Raw genomic sequence first — 20,285 nt, forward strand, 5'->3', positions numbered from 1 at the left:
TCACAATGAACTATTAGAGCAGTACTGATGAATGCACATGCCGGCAAACACAGTCATCCAAACAAGCATGTGTTTTGAGCAGAACTGCACAATTAAGGCATTAGTAACACAGCAAAGGATACTGGGTTCTCAGCCTAGCATAGCTTAAGCCAGCTCTGCATATGAGTAAACTAAATTAGCAAAAATCCAACCCCAAATCCCCTAAAATGCCTCTTTACTGCCACAGCTGTCATCAATGTAGAGTTGTTTTCTTTTTGGTCTACCAACTCCTATCAGTCCATGGAGTATGTATTACATCCACGACTAATGTTGCCTTGCAGGCAAAGCTGTTCAGATTCAGACTTCTCCATCATGTTCTCTATTTAGTGCATCAAACATATAGGTAAGGCCCTCCACTCTCCTCTTTTGGAGTTTGAAAAGCAGAATGTTTTCAACCTAAATGCTCCTTTCCCTGAAAAGGAGTCTCCCAGCTGAACAGAAACACCCTGTGAGTCTACTGCTCTGTCATCTCAGGTGGACAGCACAGGATCTTAATGTGTGTTGTGAGAGTCACTCTAACACAAGAGGATGTGAGGGTGAACAAGGAGGAAAATGTTTGTGAACATTTGATCTCTGCATAATACTGTCTTTGAAAGATAAGCTTGAGCATTATAAACAGGTGTTTTTTGAGGCTAAGTAATGTGGTGCCAAGTTACTTGGAGCCAAGAAAATTTTAGTTTGGAAGCCTGCAGTGGTAGTTGAGAATTTATGTGCCCATGCTTCTGCTCAGCATATACTCTTCACATAGATAAAGGTTAGGGATGGGGAGAGAAATGTATGCACCAGTGCCTCTGCTCAATGTGTATTACACCCTTCACACAGATAAGGGTTATGGATTGGGTAAGAAATATTTCTACAAGCTTTAATCAATGTCCTAAATTAGAGAGTTACTCAGAGCTAGTCAAACCAGTTACCTTCATTTTTATCCCCTGATTGACTGAGGCTCTCTTCTTGATTGCTGGTCTCCTCAGTTAGTGTAGTAGGTTTAGTAGCGTCAGGCTCTTCAGCCTCTTCTTCAGCAGCACCCTCTAGCACTAGGTGATGGAGATGGAGAGAGAGAGAAAGGGGTTAAGTTTTGCTGGAAGACGTTTTAGCAAAGTAAGACTACAATCCCTCAGTTTGAGAGCTCTCCCAATGGGTACGTAGGTTTGATGACGGAAGCACGTAAACAGCCAGCACAGCGCAGCCAAGCGCCTGCCCCCAGGAGTGGCCTGGCACGAGATACAGCTGCACGAGATAGATCTGCCTCTGCTGGAAACCAGGCAAACAAAGCGAGGAAACCCTCCCAACATGGTCCCCAGTATTCATCCAGAAAAAAAAGGAGGAGGAAACAAAGGAGAGAACAAGCCAGCACATCACTGACAGTTGTGATATCTGGTTAGGAGGCTGGAAGAACATTCTGCAGCTAAAGATACAATAAGTAATTTGTTTTCATTCATGAATATCCCACCCTCCTATTTCTCTTCTTGGAGGATTAACATTTACTCCAATAGAAGACTTCATGGTGACCGTATTCCTTCCAGCAGCGGTGAAATGACTACTGAGGTTTCTGGGCCCATTTGGCACATTCCTCACACCCACGGCCCAAGGGCTTTAGGTGAGCTGAAGACATAAGCAACCACCATATTTGCTGACAGAACTTCTCCACGCCCCTTTCTGAAACCACAACCTTATCATGCTATCGTTGGGGTTTCAGGAAGGATGCCTGTTCTGGCTGGAGAATGATAGGGCAGCTGAACACCATTTTGAGAGGTGATGGTGAACGATCGGCACAGGAGAAAGAGAGGAGTTCTTGCCTTGTGGCACCCATGTTGATAGCCTCTGAAAAAGGTCATTTGTAATATTGAAAGATACTAATACATTTTTAATGGAGAAATACACCTTTATAACTTTACAAGCAAAATGGTTCATTGCGTAAATTAACACACTGTGGACATTGCATCATCTCAGATTTCCAGATTGCATCCAGCAGACTTAATACAGATTTCCCTTTTTTTCAGAAAGCACAGGCCTTCAGTCTCAAACTGGGGTTGACGGGGTTTCTTCCTTTTAAAAAACATGCTCTCTAGGGTGACATGCAAATCGGTCACTCACATAACACTTCCAAATGCTTTCTGAACAGCATTTGCAAACAAGAAATCACAGCATCCTAACTGTTAACACTTCACAGTGCACACCAAAAGGCAGACAAAGAGAAAAGGCCCAGCTTCTGCTCTCTTGACTTGTGTCAAGCAGATCCTTATTTCACCCAACACAAGAAAAAGCAATAGGCTCAAGCTCCCTATAGTTAACTGCCTACCTTCTTGGGAGCTGCACACGGGTGAATGGTTTGACACAGTGAACCAGCACAGGATAGAGCCAAAATGCAGGACCTGACTAAGGCTAGACTAAGGCTCTAGATAACATTAACTTCTTAAAACAGCATTTTTGGTTAAAGTCTCCAAAAACTGACAAAAAGACCATTTTGATGCTATCCTAAACAATTTAAGTTAATTTTTCCCTGGTCATTTTTGTATTTTTCTGCTAAGCAAAACACTAGTGTTCCCTATGATGGCAGGGACTGCCTGATTCAAAGAGAAGCCAAGCATCCATCCTTCTGTATTTTCTCCAGCAAGCACAAGAGCTATTGATTTGTTAGGGTCTTTAAAAAAGGTTCATCTTATTCCAGAGCAACACAGTCATTTATTTTTTTATTCTTTTTAACCGCTTATGTGGTAGCTGGCTTAATCTTGAATAGAACAAACACTATAGTTATTTTCAAGACTGGTATAAATATTCTAAGTTGCTGCTATATCTGCTTAGTACCACCATTTTAAATTATTTGGAGGGATTGCTGTCAAAATTAATGCAAATAAGCGTTTCAGCACTTAAAAACAAACAAGCAAACCAACCAAAAAAACAAAACCAAAACAAAAAAACCCTCTTCCTTCCAAAGTAGACCTATTTTTTTCTCTTTCAGTCAATACCAATAACATTAATATTATCACTGTTACATCCTGGAAAAAGTTAATCTGTTGTATAAGTGTGAAGACTGCTGTGTCAGTGAAGGTAACTTTAAAATTGCTGAGGATCTTCCCAGAGTACTGGAGTCAGAATTCCTAGTGATGGTTTTAGCGAGAGTGAAAACGTGACTTTTTCATCAAAAAGAGAAGAGGCAGGCATACAGGCACACATTAAGAAACCTACCTCCTGATTTTGAAACACCTGCCAGCCTGCTTTCTGTTCTTCTTTCAGGAGGAAAATTTTGTATTTGTGCTATTACAGTCTTTCACAATTTCTATGAATCAACAGCTATTTTATTTCTGAATCTAAAACATCTTACTGCTAATGCAAACAACAGACCTTGTTTTTAAAATTGTTTTCAATACATTAAAATTTTCCTAATTTATAAGCAGTTGGAAAAAATCCTTAAATTATCAAAAAAAATAGATTTATGCATGTTTTTATTTACATATGTATTTTCCATTTTCTTGCACAAAATAAAAATGTGCCTCTGAAACAAAGACAACTGCATGAGCAGCACGCACCAATTTCAGAAGCCTAACTTTCTATTTGCAATAGGATATAGGAACAATAAGGATACTGGGCCAAATCACTCCTTCCTGTGGGAAAACCCATGGCAGAAAGCCTTCAGGCAGGAACATACTGAGAGGTTTCTCTTGCAGATTTTTTTTTTTTTTTTAATAAATGCATCACTGAGGATGGGGAAATGTTTTTTTTCCACAGACCTAAGAAACCCAGGGAATCTGTGAGGCAGCGACCAGCATGGATGCCCTGCACCAGGCTGCCTGCAGGACTGCAAGCCTTCTCAGCTCACAGTGGAGGCCTCAGCGCAGAGGCCGTGCTGATGGAGCCTCCTTCCTCCCTTTCCCCAAAAGAGAACAAAGACCTCCAGGAAAGAGGGACAAACAGGAAACAGGCTGGCAAACAGTGCGGCCTCAGGTTGCATTCAACATCTGACCAGAGCCTCTAGGAAACAGGGAAGTGGTCACGAGCATTCAAGTCATCTTCTACTTTGATGAACCCCCCCCCCCGAGTCATCCTCTCTTATGAAAGCAGAGAGTGCTAAGACATGTGAGGAGAAAAAACAAAACAAACAACAACAACAACAAAAAAACACAATACAAAATCCCCACAGCCCGCTTTGCCGGCCATATCAAGAGACCTGGCTCCCTCCACGTGATGCTGTTTCTAAAACCATGTAACTGGGGCAACTGCAATCCCACTGAGAAACCTGAGGGGCCTTCAGCTCCTCCTCCTGCCAGAGGCCCACCCCTGATGCTGCACATAACCAGCTAATGGGAGAGTCATCGAGAAAGCAGAGGGCTCACCACCAAAAAAAAAAAAGCCTTGTTGCTTCCCATTCAGTCTGTACAGGAAGACACTTGCTAGACCTATTTCCTCCTCTGGGATAAAGTGTGTCCACTGTACTAAGCCCATCAGCAGTTATTTATATTTAATTTTCTTGTTTGAAGACCACTCTCAACAGCTATATCTGCTTCTCCTTCTGGTGAAGAGCATCACAGATGAAGCAAAAAGGAGAACACAGGCCACAAGGGAAGGAAGAAGAAAGGAGAAGAGATGATGAGTCTTCAGAGTCACAGTCACTTGACTTGCCAGCCAGAGGTGGCTATACAAGCGTGGAGCTGGTACAAGTCTCTGCTCCAGTTTGCTCCACTGTCCCTGCACATGAGCTCTCCCTTCGGAATAGATAGGAAGAAATACACAATACAGGCAAGGAGGGGGAAAACCTTGCGTGTAGCACAAAGCTGCTCATTGTTCTGCCCTAAAAAAACAGTCCACATCAACGTTAAAGTAGAAGCCATGCACTAATTGGGCCAGGGAAAGATTAACACTCTCCGCCAAATACTTTTATTGGTTTCATTAAACATGCCGCAGTACGTAGTACAGAACACGGTGGGAGGAGGAGAAATGGGGGAAACAAATGACAGTTTGAGGAATGCACCCCCCCACACACACGCATTTCAAACCACGTTCTCCCATGAGGCCAAAACAGGAATCCTGAGCCTTCCTCATCATTTCCATCTTAGCAATGCTATTAGCTTATTCAAGGCTTTCCCGCTGTTTTTTTTTTGTTGGTTTTTTTTTTTTTCTTTTTTCTTTTTTTTTCCCCTTAGTGGTAGAAAAAAACACAAGGATCATTTAAATGAAGGCCAGAACTTCTAGTATACAAATTTAGACAAGAACAGAACTTCAAAGAGGGATATCACATTTGAATAAACAAAAGTTTATGGTTTACCCTTGAGATTATAATACCTGAGAACTGCTACACCACTTTCAAAAATGTTTCTGATGCACTGGTCTCGCACCAAGTTTCTACCCGGAGGAGCAGATTTTCTTCCCAGGGCACGAGGTGACACTCCCAAGCACAAACAGCTACTCCCACCCCCAGAGATGTGCACATCGCTCCAACTACTTTTTGAATGTGATTTTGCTTCAAAGATGGCAGGAAGGAAAGAGGGTGAAAATGCGTTGTGTGGGAAGAAAAAAGGGTTAATGGTATTCAAAGCCACTGCCTCAAGGCAAAGGAAAACCAAAAGAAGAAAGTTTTCCCAACTGACCTTTTTAATACCAACTCTGCCCTTGCTACTGAAGTGTTGGTGCTGACTCGGCACCCCAGCGGTAGAGAATTATACTGGCAGCGTCACCTCACTGTCACCACTGCTGGAGCACCAGTACAGAGCAGCCTACGGGGAAAGGAAGACAAGCATAAAAAAAAAGACAGTGGCACGGGAATATTTGGTGGTCGTTTGTTCGCTTAGTATTTGGAAAAAAACAGACACTAAGAATATTACCCCAATGTTTTTGAACTTGTACCTCTAACTACAATCTTCTTCTGGGGACCATGGGGGGGACCAAGGGGAAGCCAACACCACAAACCTTCAAAAACACCAACCAAAGAGAGCTATATCTCTGGAAAGGCACTCTCTGAGCACTAAAAGACAGATTGCTCATCTTCCTATTTAACCTCTTGGAGCTACTACCGATACAGTTGTTTTACCTGTGTTAGCATACCTTGCCCTGAAAAATAACCCTACGACCCACCATGGCCATATGCCTCTTCTTATTTAACACAGACACAGACAGATATGCACAGACACTGAATAAACAAGTGAAGCACATGCTCACGGACATGCTTTAAAGCAGAGCTGGGGAGCACCACCTGTTTGCAGGGCAGGGCAGGGGAGGAAGCACCAAAGGAGCAAGAAGACCCCTGTGTATACAGATCACTTTGCACGCTGTTGTTACAACACCTAACTGCCAGCCTAAATTTTGAATATTCAAGTATGTTTAATCCTCTGGTTTTATTCCTTTGCAAGCACGATGAGATATGCAAGCGTATTTAGTTTATATGCAGGTTTTGAAATCCATGTCTGGATGACTTATTGAACGTTAGTGGTCCTCAGGACTTTGACTTAGCTGACCAAAAGCATCTCTCATAAAACACACTGGAATTTGAACTCTGTTACTGCCTTAAGTGAACTGCAGCTCTGAATCATCATGATACCCTGGTACCGTGCTGATAAAGTCACACTGAAAACAAGGAAGCTACACTAATCTAACAGGCAGATGCTGTACTGGCAAAGAGAGGCTTCCTGGATGCAATGCTTCTGTATTTTCCAACTGGTTTACAGCAATACAAGGAGACACTAGACAGCATTAATATAAGACGCATTCATACCTGTCTCCTTGGCCCTGCACTCAGCTTTCTAACTTACACAGCATCCCCCCATTTGTTTCTTTCACAATGGCTGTGTGCTGTGGGAATCGCAGCTCACACAACAGCCTGTGGTCTTGCTAGGCTAGAAAAGAGAAGCGAGGCACATGCTGCTCGAGAGTGAAAGCAAAATCTGACAGCCCCCAGGCCCCTGATGGGAAAGCCTAGTCCTCTGCCAGCATGCTCTGCAACTCCAGGGGTTCAGTCTGAGCCTGCACGAGCACCTCTCCGGCATCACCATGCCCAGGATGGCCATGCCACACAACACGCACAGCCCTGCAGGAGCTGCAACCCCCCCTTGTTTTGTCTGACCAGCTGCTGAAAAATTTTGAGATTGCCCAACGCCTTATCCCTCCTCCCCCATATCAAAGATGTGTCTAAAAGCTGTTCCTCATCCTCACCGTTTGTATCAGCTTGCGGGCTAGCACCTGGCCCTCCAGGAAGCCTTTGTCACCAAACTGCAGTCAGCTTTGAGAACTTGTTCAGGCAAAAAGGACACTGAGATTTGAAGACAGCTTAACAAACTTGGGGCCATGAGAGCCGGTTTCAGACACATGCAAAAAACTGAAGTCGGGAAAACAGCGAAGTAATGCAAGCAGCTGTAAACAGACGTCCCTCCACTCCTTCCCGTGTACAAACGCCCCTCCATTCTCATCCTTGCCAGCTCCCTGTGCACCATCAGGGTGCAAAGAGGCCTCTGGGGAGGGATTCAGCTCCCCAAAATGCGGCCAAGGGAGCACGCCGGGCAAGGCGGGCCTTCGGCACTACCCAGAGCGTCCCCTCCCCTGCTCCCTCCCCGCGTGCCGAGGAGGGACACAAAAGCAATACTGTCTGTCCTTATAAGCTCTGCTTTGCATGTGTTCGGCAAGCTAGGACAGCTGTGTGGACGGCTCGCAGAGTTCCAGGAAGTTGATGTGTTTCTTGGCTTCGACTCCAGTTTATTTGCCTTAGATGAAGTGGCGACCCAAGAAAGTCCCTTCGCATCCCCCCGGGCGGGCAAGCCGCAAGACGGCGGCGTGCCTTGAGACACGGCGCAGGGTCTCTCCCCGGACCGATGGGCCTTCCCCAGCCCAGCCACCACGGCCCTCCCTTGGGCCGGGACTGGCTCACGTCCCGCTGGGCGAGGAGACACCGTGGGACGTGGTGCAGGAGAGCGTGGGAGCCCGGGACCGCGATCCCCTGGCAGCGCCAGGGCCTGGAGGACCCAGCCCCGAAGGCATGAGCGATGCCGGGCTGGCGTGAAGGAGAAAGCAGGCCGGGCACGTAGTGCCGCACCATCCGCTGCAATAGATGCTACCCAAAAGGAGCTGAGGAAAACTCAGGAAAATTTAGCGGTGCAGGAGCCCGAAATGGTGACCAGCAGGCACCCCTCGGCCTTGCATGTCCCCCTGCTGAGATGGGAGCTGAGCCCCTCCAGCAGCCCTTGGGGAAGCAAAACCTCACTCGCTGCTGCTGCTGCTGCCTGAGAGAGGGGCAAGGGATGTAAAATGAGGAAACAATCTGAAGCGAAGCAAGTAGAAAGCCCTGTGGGTTTTTCTTTTTCTTTTTACATTTTTGCCTTGTGCTGAGAGGAAGAATCTCAACACAGCCAAACCCAGTAAACTTAAAACCCTGGGGGAAAGAAAGAAACAAACAAAAAAAGCTACACATTGATGTGCCATAACCTAGACAGCTAAGCAAGCACTGTGCTGAGAGAACGGGATGCTTGCCCAAGAGTCTGAGGGGTGAGCTAGATGGACTGCACTTGGGAAAGCCAGATGGAAAACATTTCAGAGTACGAAAGAAAAGCCACCTCCCCTCCAGCCAAGGCAAACTGCAGCACCCCTCGACTCCGATGAAGAAAAGGATGCAAGGACGGGGCGCGGGCAAAACGGGACGCTCAACTCTGCTGGGTAGCTGTGACGGAGATGCTGGCATCCCCGACAATATATGGCCAGTCTAAACCGCGGGATGTCTTGTCCTTTTAAGGTGGGCCAAAAGCAAGCATCTGTGCAGCAGCAGCACAGCCCGAGCCTGCAATCAATAGCCCCTGGTGTCGCTTAAAAAAACAGGGGCTTCTGTGCCTTACCAACTGGCTGTGCAGATGCCCAGGCACACACCCGGCAGGGAGACAAGCAGTCTGGTTGTTCCTCCTCGCAGCATCACAGAAAGAAGAAGGAACAGTAACAGTGAGAGGAAGAAAAGCCACAAAACGCCGCCGCTGTGCCGCTCTCTGGCAATCGGTGCCTGCAGCTGTTGGGGCAGGAGGGGGGGCCCGGCCCCAGCCCTCGCCCCTGCGGCCCTGATGGCCAACAGCTTGGCCAAGGGCAGCCTCGGACCCGCGGCTCTGGGCGAAGGTCCCAGGCAAAGCTCTGGAGGAAAGTGCTAGGAGAAACGAGCAAATGTTTCGCTCCTTCACGCCTGTTCTTTGCACGTAGCTGGAGCCGTGCGTGTGCAGCAGGACAGGTTTGGAAAGGCTTATAGAGGCAGGATGAATCACGCAGAGGAAGGCACAGAAAATCTCCTGTGCCAGTGCCCTGTTTCTTGCACAGCACCCTGGTTATGATCCTCTTCCTCCAGGGACGGATTTAAAGAAGGCTTCACTGAGGCGAGTTTACAAGAAGTGTTCTGGAAACAGGGCATGCTAAACCAGGAAAAGACATTTTCCTTTTGCACTATGTCCTGCATGGAGTTTTGCCACTGTAAGTGCATCCACACGCAGCAACATTCCTTGTGTAGGCAAGCCCAGAGGGGACAGCATCAGCTCACTTACTGCATCCTTTGCAGCCCGACAGTGCTGGTTGCGAGGGAGATGCCAGCACACTCCGCATGCAGCACCTTACCAGGTAGCGTGCCAAAGCACTCTAAACCTCACAGGGTAACACAGTAAAATGATGCGCGACGTGAAAAGAAAGACGGAAATTACAGGGATTAAAACTCATTTCCTGGTGGTGGTGTTGTCAACCATCACGATTTTATCATGAGCCCTGTAAAAATCTGATGGTATTACATTACTGCACAAGAATCTCAAACTTTTTTTTTTTAAGCAAAAGTTCTAGTTTTCCGGGTTGTGGAGAAAGGTCAGAAACATTAGATGCTCGACAAAATATAAAAAACAAACCAAGGTGAATGGTTTTGTATCTTAAAGGCTCAAGTTTTTAAGGATAATCATGACCTCAGATGTTAAACCTGAATTAACACACAGATATCAACATGGAGTCTTTTCTTTGTACAGTGTGGTTTGTACCCTGTAACATACACCCTCCAAAACTAAAATGGCTTTTTTTTTCTTTCTTTCTTTCTTTTTTTTTTATTTATTTAAGAGGGAACAGAATCTCTACATCTCGGCACGTTTCTAACTTTTTATTTAAAAGCCAACACAGCTGCACTCTAATGCTACTTAAAGATGAGAGCCTCCACCAAATTACCAAACTCGTTTTAAGCAGAAAGGGATTCAACATGCAAATGTTTTGCAGAGAGAATGATTCAAGAGTTTGCAGCTCTTCTTGCTGCTCTTTTCCAGGGAGCATGACTTGCTGACAGGATTAACTACTGCCAGGCTCACGAAGCTGGGAGACAGCTGCCACATGGCAGCCATTTATTACAAAGCTCCACTCCTCTAAAGTTAGGCAAGGCAGACAATTTCATCTGTGTTATCAGCAGGGTTTCTCTGCTCCACAGGCTTTAGTGACTAGGCTTTTTCTAAACAAACACCTCCTTTTCTCCCTCACCTTGTTAACATCATTATCTTCCTGTCTTCTGTATCTGGTCAGCACAGGAACTATTCCCTCTATCACACTTTCCAAACAAACAAACAAAAAAATCTATAACCAAGACAATTTAAAATGTTCAAACACACACACACACACTGAAAGAGATTTTTAATTAGAAGGTTTTAGTTTGACATTTTAGGAGGGAAAACCACATGTCACAAGGAGGAAAGAGAGATGTGCTGGAGCAAAGGGAGTCAGAAGTCTTTTGCACAAACCTCATTCTTTTTAACGTCAGCCTCCAGTGCAATATCCAACACAACTACACAGCTTTTTCATGAGCAAGACAACCTGTAGCGCTCCTCGTATCCCCACACCAGGCAGACCCTGCACGGACTCACAAGCCAAAGCCACCCTCCTGCACTGCACTGCACGAGACACAACAGGTTTTAAGTCAACCACCTCCTACAATCTGCTAAAGACCAGAAACACATATATGCCATCTACATCTCCAGGTGATGCTAAGTTTAGATGACCATTGGATACTGTTCTCCCACTATTTTCAAGCAGAGACAAGAGATACAAGCTAGGTGTTCAATTTTACCTGGAGTGTTCTAGTTCAATGTTTGCCGTAGATGCCGGAGTACCAGAAATCACTCAAACTGAGGCTTATTGCCTCCTGAAGGTGAAGGAAGAACCCAGCCTTAAGAAAAATACCTCTCTCCATCGCTGATGAACAAGTTGCTGCAGCCCTGTGCGCACACCCACCGGCTTATACCAGCTGGGCAGGTAGCCTCCAGGGTTGTTTGTGGAGCTCTAAATTCTGAAATACAGTGTTTGCTTCTTGTTTTAGTTAGGTAAATTAGTTACAGCAGTAGACGGTGCTGGCAAGCAGGCAAAGCTGAGATCCTCACAGGAGAGCCAGCAGGGAAATTTTAAACAGCAGAACTACTTGTCAGTGGTATTCTTCAGTACGAGTTTTCATTCTATTTTGAAGTAAACACAGTGAAACTAACCTGTGGGAGGTGCTTCCTGCACACTGACAAAATGAAACAGCATCTGTCAATTTTCATAGAGTGCAGCACACATGCCAAACAAGAGCACAGAAATCCAGATCTACAGTTTTTTATGGAATTCAGAAGTCCCTCAGCTTTATCAGATGAGTACAAGAAGCCTCCTCAGAAAAGACATCTCTCTATCTAATCTGAAAAAGATGCATACTAAAACCAAGAATTGCCTACACACTCACAAACATAAATCCCCCTTCATCCACAACCACATCCCGCTGCTGACCTTCTACGTTCCTTGTAATATAGCTTTTGCTCTGGGACTTTAAAAGCCTAGCAGGCATTTCAAAAGGATTTTACAAAGTACACAGGCCCGGCCTTGTAAAAGCTCATGAGGAATCCATGGAGGTCATCATGGAGCTTAGACAGTCTGCAAACAGCATAATCCACGTGAGGTGGTGAGGTAAGGAATGACCAAAGTCGGGCGGATAGGCCTGAAGATTTCTGCAGCAACTGGCTCCTCCAACAATGCTGTAGCCCCTGGAGGAAACGCCTGCTGATCTTCAAAGCTCTTCAGTGGGAACAGTCTTAAGTTTTCTGAACACGAGCATTCCGGTGGCAAGGCCACAAGCCTCGTACACACGCAGAGAAAAACAAAAAATCAAAGTAAACAAACAAAAAAAATCCGCTAAGGTTAGTAACTGCAAATACCAGCAAGACTGACCCTCTATTCCACAATAAGCTGTCAGATCCACCCAGCAAAGTTTTGATGCTCCTCGGCACCACAGCCACAGGGATTAAGTAGCAGTTTACAACCTCTGCAGCTTTCTTTTGTCTATTATGGGCAGTGCTCCCCATGTGTAGACTTCTGGAATGCAATACTCAGTTGTTCAGCGTAAGAGGGATGCTGCAGCCTGTAGGTGCACAAGGTATCCACTGTAACTCCGCCAAGACCACTGCAGTGTAGACCCATAGGCAGAATTTTAGGCACAGCCCTCAGTTGGCTGACGGGCTGCACAAGTGAGTATGAGTAAAGGGGAGTCTGGACACCTGCACACTGCAAAGAATTGTAGGAAGTTTATTTCAGGAAAGCTGGGGAAAAAAAAAAAAAAGGAAAGGAAAACAGACAAAATTGTGAACAGGTTTCTTCACTAAGTGAAGTTTCAAGTTGCTATTCCTCCAGCCAAAAACGTCTGCTGCTGGTCCAAAATCATTCTTCTCTTCCAAAAAAACAATTTCACTTCTAGCGCTTCACACATTACCATCAAACAGATGACACAGACAATTCTTCCCACAATTTATGTATGAAAAGGGCAGCTTATTTCCTTCTGCTCACTCCCATTGACATGTAAGATTGCACACCACAATATTAATCTGGAACAAAGTAGCATGAATTATGCAAAGGTTCAACCCGATTCTCTACTAGTTGCTGATGTTAACCAAAGAAAAAAAATGACCAACAACACATGCAAACAAAAATATCAACCAAGTGACCTGTGCATCCACTCATGGCCACCCCAATTCAACAGCAGAAGAGCAACAGTTCGCTAAGTGGAGCCCTGACCAATTGCTTTCACATGTGCACACATAGCAAAGCAACACTAAAGTATTAGAATCAAACTTGTGATACTGAAATTCATACTTATTTTCATGAGTGATGTTCTCACATGAACATTTTCTTGTTCATATACATACACACCCACACAGCCATTTTCCTTTAATTCTAAAAACGAAATCACCTTGCTTTACAGTTATAAGCCAGTCCATATTATGGCAATATATACATGTTTACACCAATCTTGCTGAGGTCATTTAGGATCTATTCCATGACAAGAGGTAAACAAGAACAAAAGTGTTTTAAGAGAGCCAAAAAAAGAAACGATAATCATTGGAGGTGGTTCTCTGAATGGGGTACAACTCTTTAAAGGCACAAACAGTATTGCTACCTAACTGACAGATCTCATCCTCCAAACTTCACAGAAAATGGATGTTAATTCCAAGCAAAAGTAAAGGATGAAGAAAACTTCAATGCCAGAATTCACACTTTCAGTCAGATACTAAATAGCAGGAGCTATTTTCCACTTCCAGTTCAGACATTATTGCTCTGTATTGCTTTATAAAGCCTTCTGAAGCTCAACTGTTCAGTATAAAGAGGTACATGGGAAGAAAACAAGAAATTAGCAGCAGTCTCACCTGTTGAGCAGAGAAGTGCATATTTGAATGAGTTAAAACAAGAAACTAAAAGGAGAAAGAAAAAAAAACACCAGCCAAATAAATAATTTTTCACGGTAAGGTGAAAAACTTTTCTCAGCCTACCCACTCATTTCACACATGGTAATGTGGAAGTACCATTCTACCAAAAATTAGAAGACAGTCACCAGATTTGTTTCCCTTGTTCGTTCATCTGAACTTCAAACAGGGTTTCTGAAGCTAGAAGATTTTACCAGCCCAGCTTACTGACAGCTGAAGACAGAAAGGAGGCCTTTCCTCATTTGTTAGGGTCTTGCATGACATGGAGACTACGGAGGTAGACACTTCCATAAACAGAAGCAGCAGCAGCAACATGTTCAGCATATTTCACACCGAACTTGAAATGTTATTCAATACACATCTGACAGAAGAAAAAAAAAAAAAAGCTGGCAACTTCAAAAGTTCCTCAGCACATATAGCCCTTTAAAACTCCCTGAAAACACCAAAGCATGGATAATTTCTGAAATAGCAAGCTCTTTAAAATAAGCAAGCTCCTGAAAGGGTGGGGTAGTTGGGAGGGTTATCACACCTCTGGGGGAAGTCAGAGGCTCTATCTCGGCAGCATTTCATTCCTTCATATACCCTGGGGACTGATTAGTTCATGATAAGCAATTAGGCACCCCAGGGAGGGCAGTTAACTGTCTTACCAAAACAAAAAGGCTGCACAAATGTAAGTCTCACTAGATTAAAGAATCTCTATCTGAAGAACAGCAAATTTGTGTTTGTTCCCTTCTACTGGAACTAGCAAAGATTACATTTTGCCTACATATGGCACACACAGATCTTAGAAATCCCAAATTTGAGCACGTACTTGCTGCTAAATTGGTAACAAATGCTCTGAAGCATTTTTTTTCCCAAGACACCAGTGCTGTGATGCAGGAAAAAAGGGGGAGGGATGGAGGGGAGGAACACAGTAAATAGTGATTAGAAGACTTGAAATAGTAATCTCATTCAGTTAAATTTGTTTTCCTCATTGTTAAAATAGTGCCCAATCAAGGATAAGCTGCAGAAAGCGGAACCTGGAAAGGCCGTACGTGGGAGGCTCCTGCTTGCTGCGAGGCACCTATGTGTGTCATGATCCTGCCCATGTTAAACATTGATCTCCGGTGAAGCCGAGGGCCGAAGTCGCCTTTCACCTGCCAACTGATGTAAAAGCTCCAACAAGCACCAGAATGACGATGCTTCTGACTTACACCAGGCCCGGTGTATTTCAAAGTACTGCGACAGCTTACAATATGAAGGAATGCTTTTCAGTAAGACGACCCCCTGTTCTTTTCTGTCCTTTTATCTTTTCTTAACAGTTTGCCATCCAGTGATAGGAGGGAACCCCAGCTGCATAGCCTGAGCTTTTATCTTCTGCTGACCATGCAACAACACAAAGCTCAGTGCTGGATTTCCTGCTGCTTGCCTAAAGGGGCTGTTCAGCTTGTTTAAATATTACTTGCCTTGGGAGCCTTGGAGTTGTGCCCAAGCACTGTACTGTATCTTCCCAGCATCCATTTCAGCATGTACTTTAAAGGTCTTTAGGTTCGATGTACTGTGCTCTCCCTCGCTACAGGAGGAGCCTGATGCCTCGAGAAAAAAAGAAAACCCATACAACTCCTCCCTCTCTCGCCGTTCCCCCCATTAATCCCCATGCCTCATTCTGACACACAGCTAACAGAAGTCCCTCTTCATCCCAAAAGCATGCAAACATATTTAGTTCAGTACACTGAACCAAATACAACCAAGGCAAAGACATTCTGGTATGAACGGCCACAGCTAGGAAGAAATCAGATGCCATGTATCACGTACAGCAAGCTATCAATGCCCCGTCAGCAAACAACCGAGAAAGTACACCAGGAGCAGGCTTTTAGGCTGAGCTGTGGTAAAGCAGCCTCTTGTCATGCTAAATTTAAGAAGTCTCCACAGTGGATTTCAGAAGTAAGAATCTTCAAACGGGACCTTCTCAGAATTTGTGGATTTAACACAAAGTCGCTTTCTTTCCTAGTTCAGCGTGGTGCTGAAAATAAACCGTGGCTTTTACAAAAGCAAGTAAGGACAATCAGCCTTTGCAGATTCTTTCAAAACCCCTCATTTTCACAATTACTGTGCCTCTGAGAGCCTGAGTTCTGGCTACAAGGTCAGCAGCAAGATAACCTTGGCCAACTGAGAAGATCTGCATCAGCCCAAGCAGGGCGCGAGGCGGCCACCCATGCAGCCACCCTGCAGGCCTCACTGCTAACCCGCCGATACAGATGGAGGAGGAGATGCAAATCCAGTTCAAAATCTATTTGTGGAAGTCGTGAACACAGACGTGCCAATAAGAAAAAAACTGTAGCCAATACCGACTGCAAGAACTGACCTGTAAGAAGACGTCTCTCTGCTGAGATGCAGGAATACATGTCCCCCACACAAGCTGATTTAGAGCTACAGCTGCAAGGAAACTCAAGGTTAGAAGTGGAAAACCGTTTTTAATCCATTCTGCTTTGCCTCAGCTTGCAGAGTACAGGCTGATTTAACCTGATGTAAGCCACGGCTGTCATTCAGAAGGAGAGACAAGCCAGTCCTCACTTCACCCCTCAGCTCCAGCTACACCTTCCCCCTCCAGCATTGTGCCAGTCCTGGCATTTGAACAGCCACACAGTGATCTGGGATCATGGAATTGGTCACACTGTTTTGGGATGTGTGGTTTTTTGGGGGTTGTTTTTCTTTATATATGCACAGACATACAGTTTCATCAACAGCCTTCAAACAGGGTAGCTGAAGCATCGTCAAATTACACCCTCTATTTGAGTGCGGGATGAGAGACCTGAGCAAGAATGTTGTCTGTAACTCTATTCCTGCGGTGCAGCAGTACCAGGGAAAGATGAAAAGATGTCGGGGAACGAACTCACTGCCAGCTCCATCTGCAGTCCCTCCTCCTGCTCCTCCTCTCTCCCTTTGCTCCAGCTCGGAGTTCGTTTGCAGTCCTTCTGCCACTGAAGAAAACTCCTTCCACTTAAAAGTCTACCTGAAGTTCAGCTCTCCAATTAAACACAGTGAAAAGACTCTCACAATAAAATGAGCTACAACAATTAAAATGCCTGCACTGCATCTCTCCAAGGCATCCCTGGAAGAGGGCAGCAAGAGAGCAGGAGCAGTCCCAGGCAGCCAGTTAGCCATTTTCTACTTGCCTGTCCAATCTCTCCCAGATCAAGGACTGGGTGTACCTTTTGTGCAGTGCTAAGCACAAAACAAACAGAAGTCTACAATATCTCCCTCTGGCCTCCCTCAAATTTTTCAGGGCTGAATAAAACTGCATTTTCAACCTTTTTTTGTTTGTAAACCTCTGTAAATGACCCCTTCCCCATGCACAAAGATGAAGTTATCCCCTTCCCAAAAAAGTACAACTCTTGCTTTGTTAAGCCACATCAGTAACAAAGCTGAAACAGTCTGCCACCACGTGCCACCACATGTCTCAACCAGAGCTACAGAGTACCTGGTAAGTAGGGCAAACGGCTCACCTGGAGTTCTCAGGTACTTTAGAAACAATATTTACAAACCTTGGACCCTTGGACTTAACATGCAGCGCGGTGGGAATGGCACACATGCTCCCACGCCAGCAGCTGACCACCTCCAGAGAGCGGCATTTATTGTACGGTGCATCACCTCAAGGGGATGGGGTGGGACAGAAGCGGAGAAAAGAAACCAAAGCTGCACGGAGAAAGGACGTGTTGCCTGGCTGCATGTCCTCAGGCGCTGCTAGCTCACATTGCTTGCACCATCTGATCGCTCAAAGCTAAACATGGAATGTAGGTAGCAAGTCATAACGCTGTGCAGGGCTGGAGACGTGACCCATCAGCTGTTTCTGCATTATAATTATTGCACTGGGGTACAGCAGGACCAAAAGTTTGCCTGCGCAGATTTCTGTGATGTTTTAATTTGTTAAAAATAACAATAGAGGCTGCATACCGCTTACAGATTTGAGACTACACTCGCTTTTCTGCAGGCCCAGCACACCCTGTTTAAGTCCTCAATCCTCCAGAGAAGTGGAGGGACCAGAATTATTTTGCTTTAATCAAAACAGTATTAAGAAATCAGATTTCACAGGGCTGTGATCTCCTCCCCAAGACAGAAAGGAGTTTCTAAGGAAGAAAGCAGTACCCCTGAACCATCACGCTCTGCATTTCTAAAGGGGACTTGGTCATTTCCCCTTCAAGCCACTTCTGCTCCCGTGCTTTCTCTCGCTCTCATCTTATTTTTAAAGTTTCTGCTAGTAATAAATATATATATATATATATATAAATAAAACCTTATTGCAATACCATCATTTCCTTGAATTATCATATTCTCTAGTGAACTGATTAATTTTCAGAGTGATCCTGACCCTCAGCTCCCATGGGCCTCAAGTGATGCAAACAGTTTCTTTCAGCTCTTCCTCCATTTTATTTTTGTCCTAACATGCACTAACTACAAGCACAGGGCTAGGTTTTGCAACCCTGGACTGAAAATGCAAATATATTCACTGGTACAGCTGGAAAGGAGCACTTAAATTTTAAGCAATTGGATTGTTACTCTTACGTGTTCAGAGTAAAGCAAAGCCCAAACTGTGCAAGTGATTTAAACCAATACCTATTCAACATGACTTACTGTTCAGGCTTTGCCCTACGAGTGAAACTTCAGTTATTAAGAACATGATCTGTCACCCTTTGACATTAATTATAGTACGACAAGTCAGCAGAGAAACAACAAAAATTGTATTAAAGCAGACCAAGAACCTGCAGCAGTATGCGGACAAAGGGTTTATGTTAAACGAAATGTTACAGGCAATGTCAACCTTGATAGCACGGTCCCTTTCCAAACAACTGCAGGCCAGAGGGATGCTTTCAAGATATTCACAGCTACTTAAAGCTCCCCATTTGAGCGTGGACTCCCCCTTTCACCAAAACAACTGAACAAGCCCGTTAGCACTTCTAGATAAAGGTGTCTTCAAAGCAAAATGCTTGCGAGGGCTGAATGCAAAGGGATACTCCCCAAACTTCAAAGCTGCCATTTTTTGCAAGGGCAGAGATGTACCCAGATGCAAGGTGGCTATCAGGAAGACAGCAGGAAGGGAAAAGCACAGCAGCAAGCTACAAACGTACCCTTGCAGGTCAGAAAAGCACACTCGTGGCTAACAGACCAGAACTTCTGTTAGCACCAGAAAAGCACCCATCTCTAAGAAACCACTTCCTATCCGATCCTCCCCATCCCCTCCCAGGCAGCCTGCTCCCTCCTGCAATTCAGAACAACCAGGCAACTGATCTCTAACCATCCATCAGAAGAATTGGCTAATACAATGTCACCCGGCCTACCACATGAACAAAAACCACCAACGATCCGAGCCGGTGGTTAACTGCACGTTTTTGCTTTACCGAGGGTATTGCACCGAGGAGGGAGGCTTCCCTCGCCCTTCCGCGGACGCTGCTCTCTCAGAAGTCCGCCCTGCACAAACTCAGATTTACAAATACGTATACAAATACTCTACACATTTGCTTCCACCTGGTGGATTACCAGAGAGGGAGACGACGGCGTTTTTTAGAACAAACATGTAAACCCACCTCTAAAATTAGATGCATGGTAATTCTGTGGGCAACGGCGGAGGGGAAGAGTGGTTAGGGTTTTTGGGGGGAGGGAGGAGGTTGCAAGAAAAGGAATACAAAGCGCTATTTAACCCCTCTTCAAACTCTTTTTTTTTTTTTTTTTTTTTTTTTTCTCTCTTGGAAAGCAAACAAAAAAGTGATTTTTCTTTCGTTTTGATGAGTTTCTCAAAACAGAGATGGACAGAGCTAATCAATTCTGCTCCTGGGTGGTTAACGAGAATAAATGTCTTCAATCAGGTGTTTTGTCAAAGAATGTACAAAATACTCTTTCCGTTGTGTCTGCTTCCATAATCAAGCAATAAAGGAGTTATTTTTAAGGTGTATATTAAAACACACACTATACACATATACCGTATATAATCAAAACAAAAACATAAAGTAAAACCCTGAACTGATTTATTAATTGCTAGCCTTAGCAATGGAAACCAGGGGTCCTTTTAATGCTTCGGCAAAACAAATGAAACAGATCAGGGAGTGTCCTGCAATACTCTCTGCTGCTAAACCCCTCGGACCTAGTTTCTAAAAACTACGATACCTGCAAATGCAGCTTTGCAGTCACTTCCAGTTCCGTTTTCATATGCATATTTTTACAGACAGCGGCCGCCTATGCCCTGTGCGTGCAGCACCGGTGGAATCTCATCCTCTGCGCTCGCAGCTCCTTTGTGCTCCTGGCTGGAAGTGAAGGTGGTGGAGGCTTCTGCAGCCTTCCTCTGTTTCCCTCTCACACCCACAGCAGCTTGGGAAGATGCAGGCAGGCCACTGCAAACCACACTGCAGGGCTCACCACAAATCAAGGCCTCGGCCTTGCAAATGAATTCATACCAACAGGCTCCTTCTACGGGAGAGACCCATTAACGTCAACAGAAGCTTCTAATCGGCATGGCTGAGAGGTCCCTGGGCAAGCTGTGGTCTGCAAGGGAGGGCTACAGGGCCTGTGCATCATCAGGCTTATTTATGT

The 20,285-nt window shown here is 45.0% G+C and overlaps 1 protein-coding gene across 6 annotated transcripts in view; it reads right to left on the minus strand.

Annotated features, from left to right (window-relative positions):
- The window catches only part of RREB1 (ras responsive element binding protein 1), a 124,611-nt gene that overhangs the window by 67,337 nt on the left and 36,989 nt on the right, over positions 1-20,285 (minus strand). For 3 of the 6 annotated variants that reach the window (XM_082754005.1, XM_082754009.1, XM_082754010.1), the window contains exon 2: positions 954-1,073. In XM_082754005.1, the coding sequence (XP_082610131.1) occupies positions 954-1,073 (120 nt within the window). Of the gene's footprint in view, positions 1-953; positions 1,074-5,621; positions 5,748-11,071; positions 11,091-20,285 lie in introns of those variants that run through there. The other 3 variants (XM_082754007.1, XM_082754006.1, XM_082754008.1) reach the window with 2 other exon arrangements.

This window comes from Aythya marila (assembly GCF_965140915.1).
Source record: "Aythya marila genome assembly, chromosome: 2".
In the NCBI taxonomy this organism is placed as follows: domain Eukaryota; kingdom Metazoa; phylum Chordata; class Aves; order Anseriformes; family Anatidae; genus Aythya; species Aythya marila.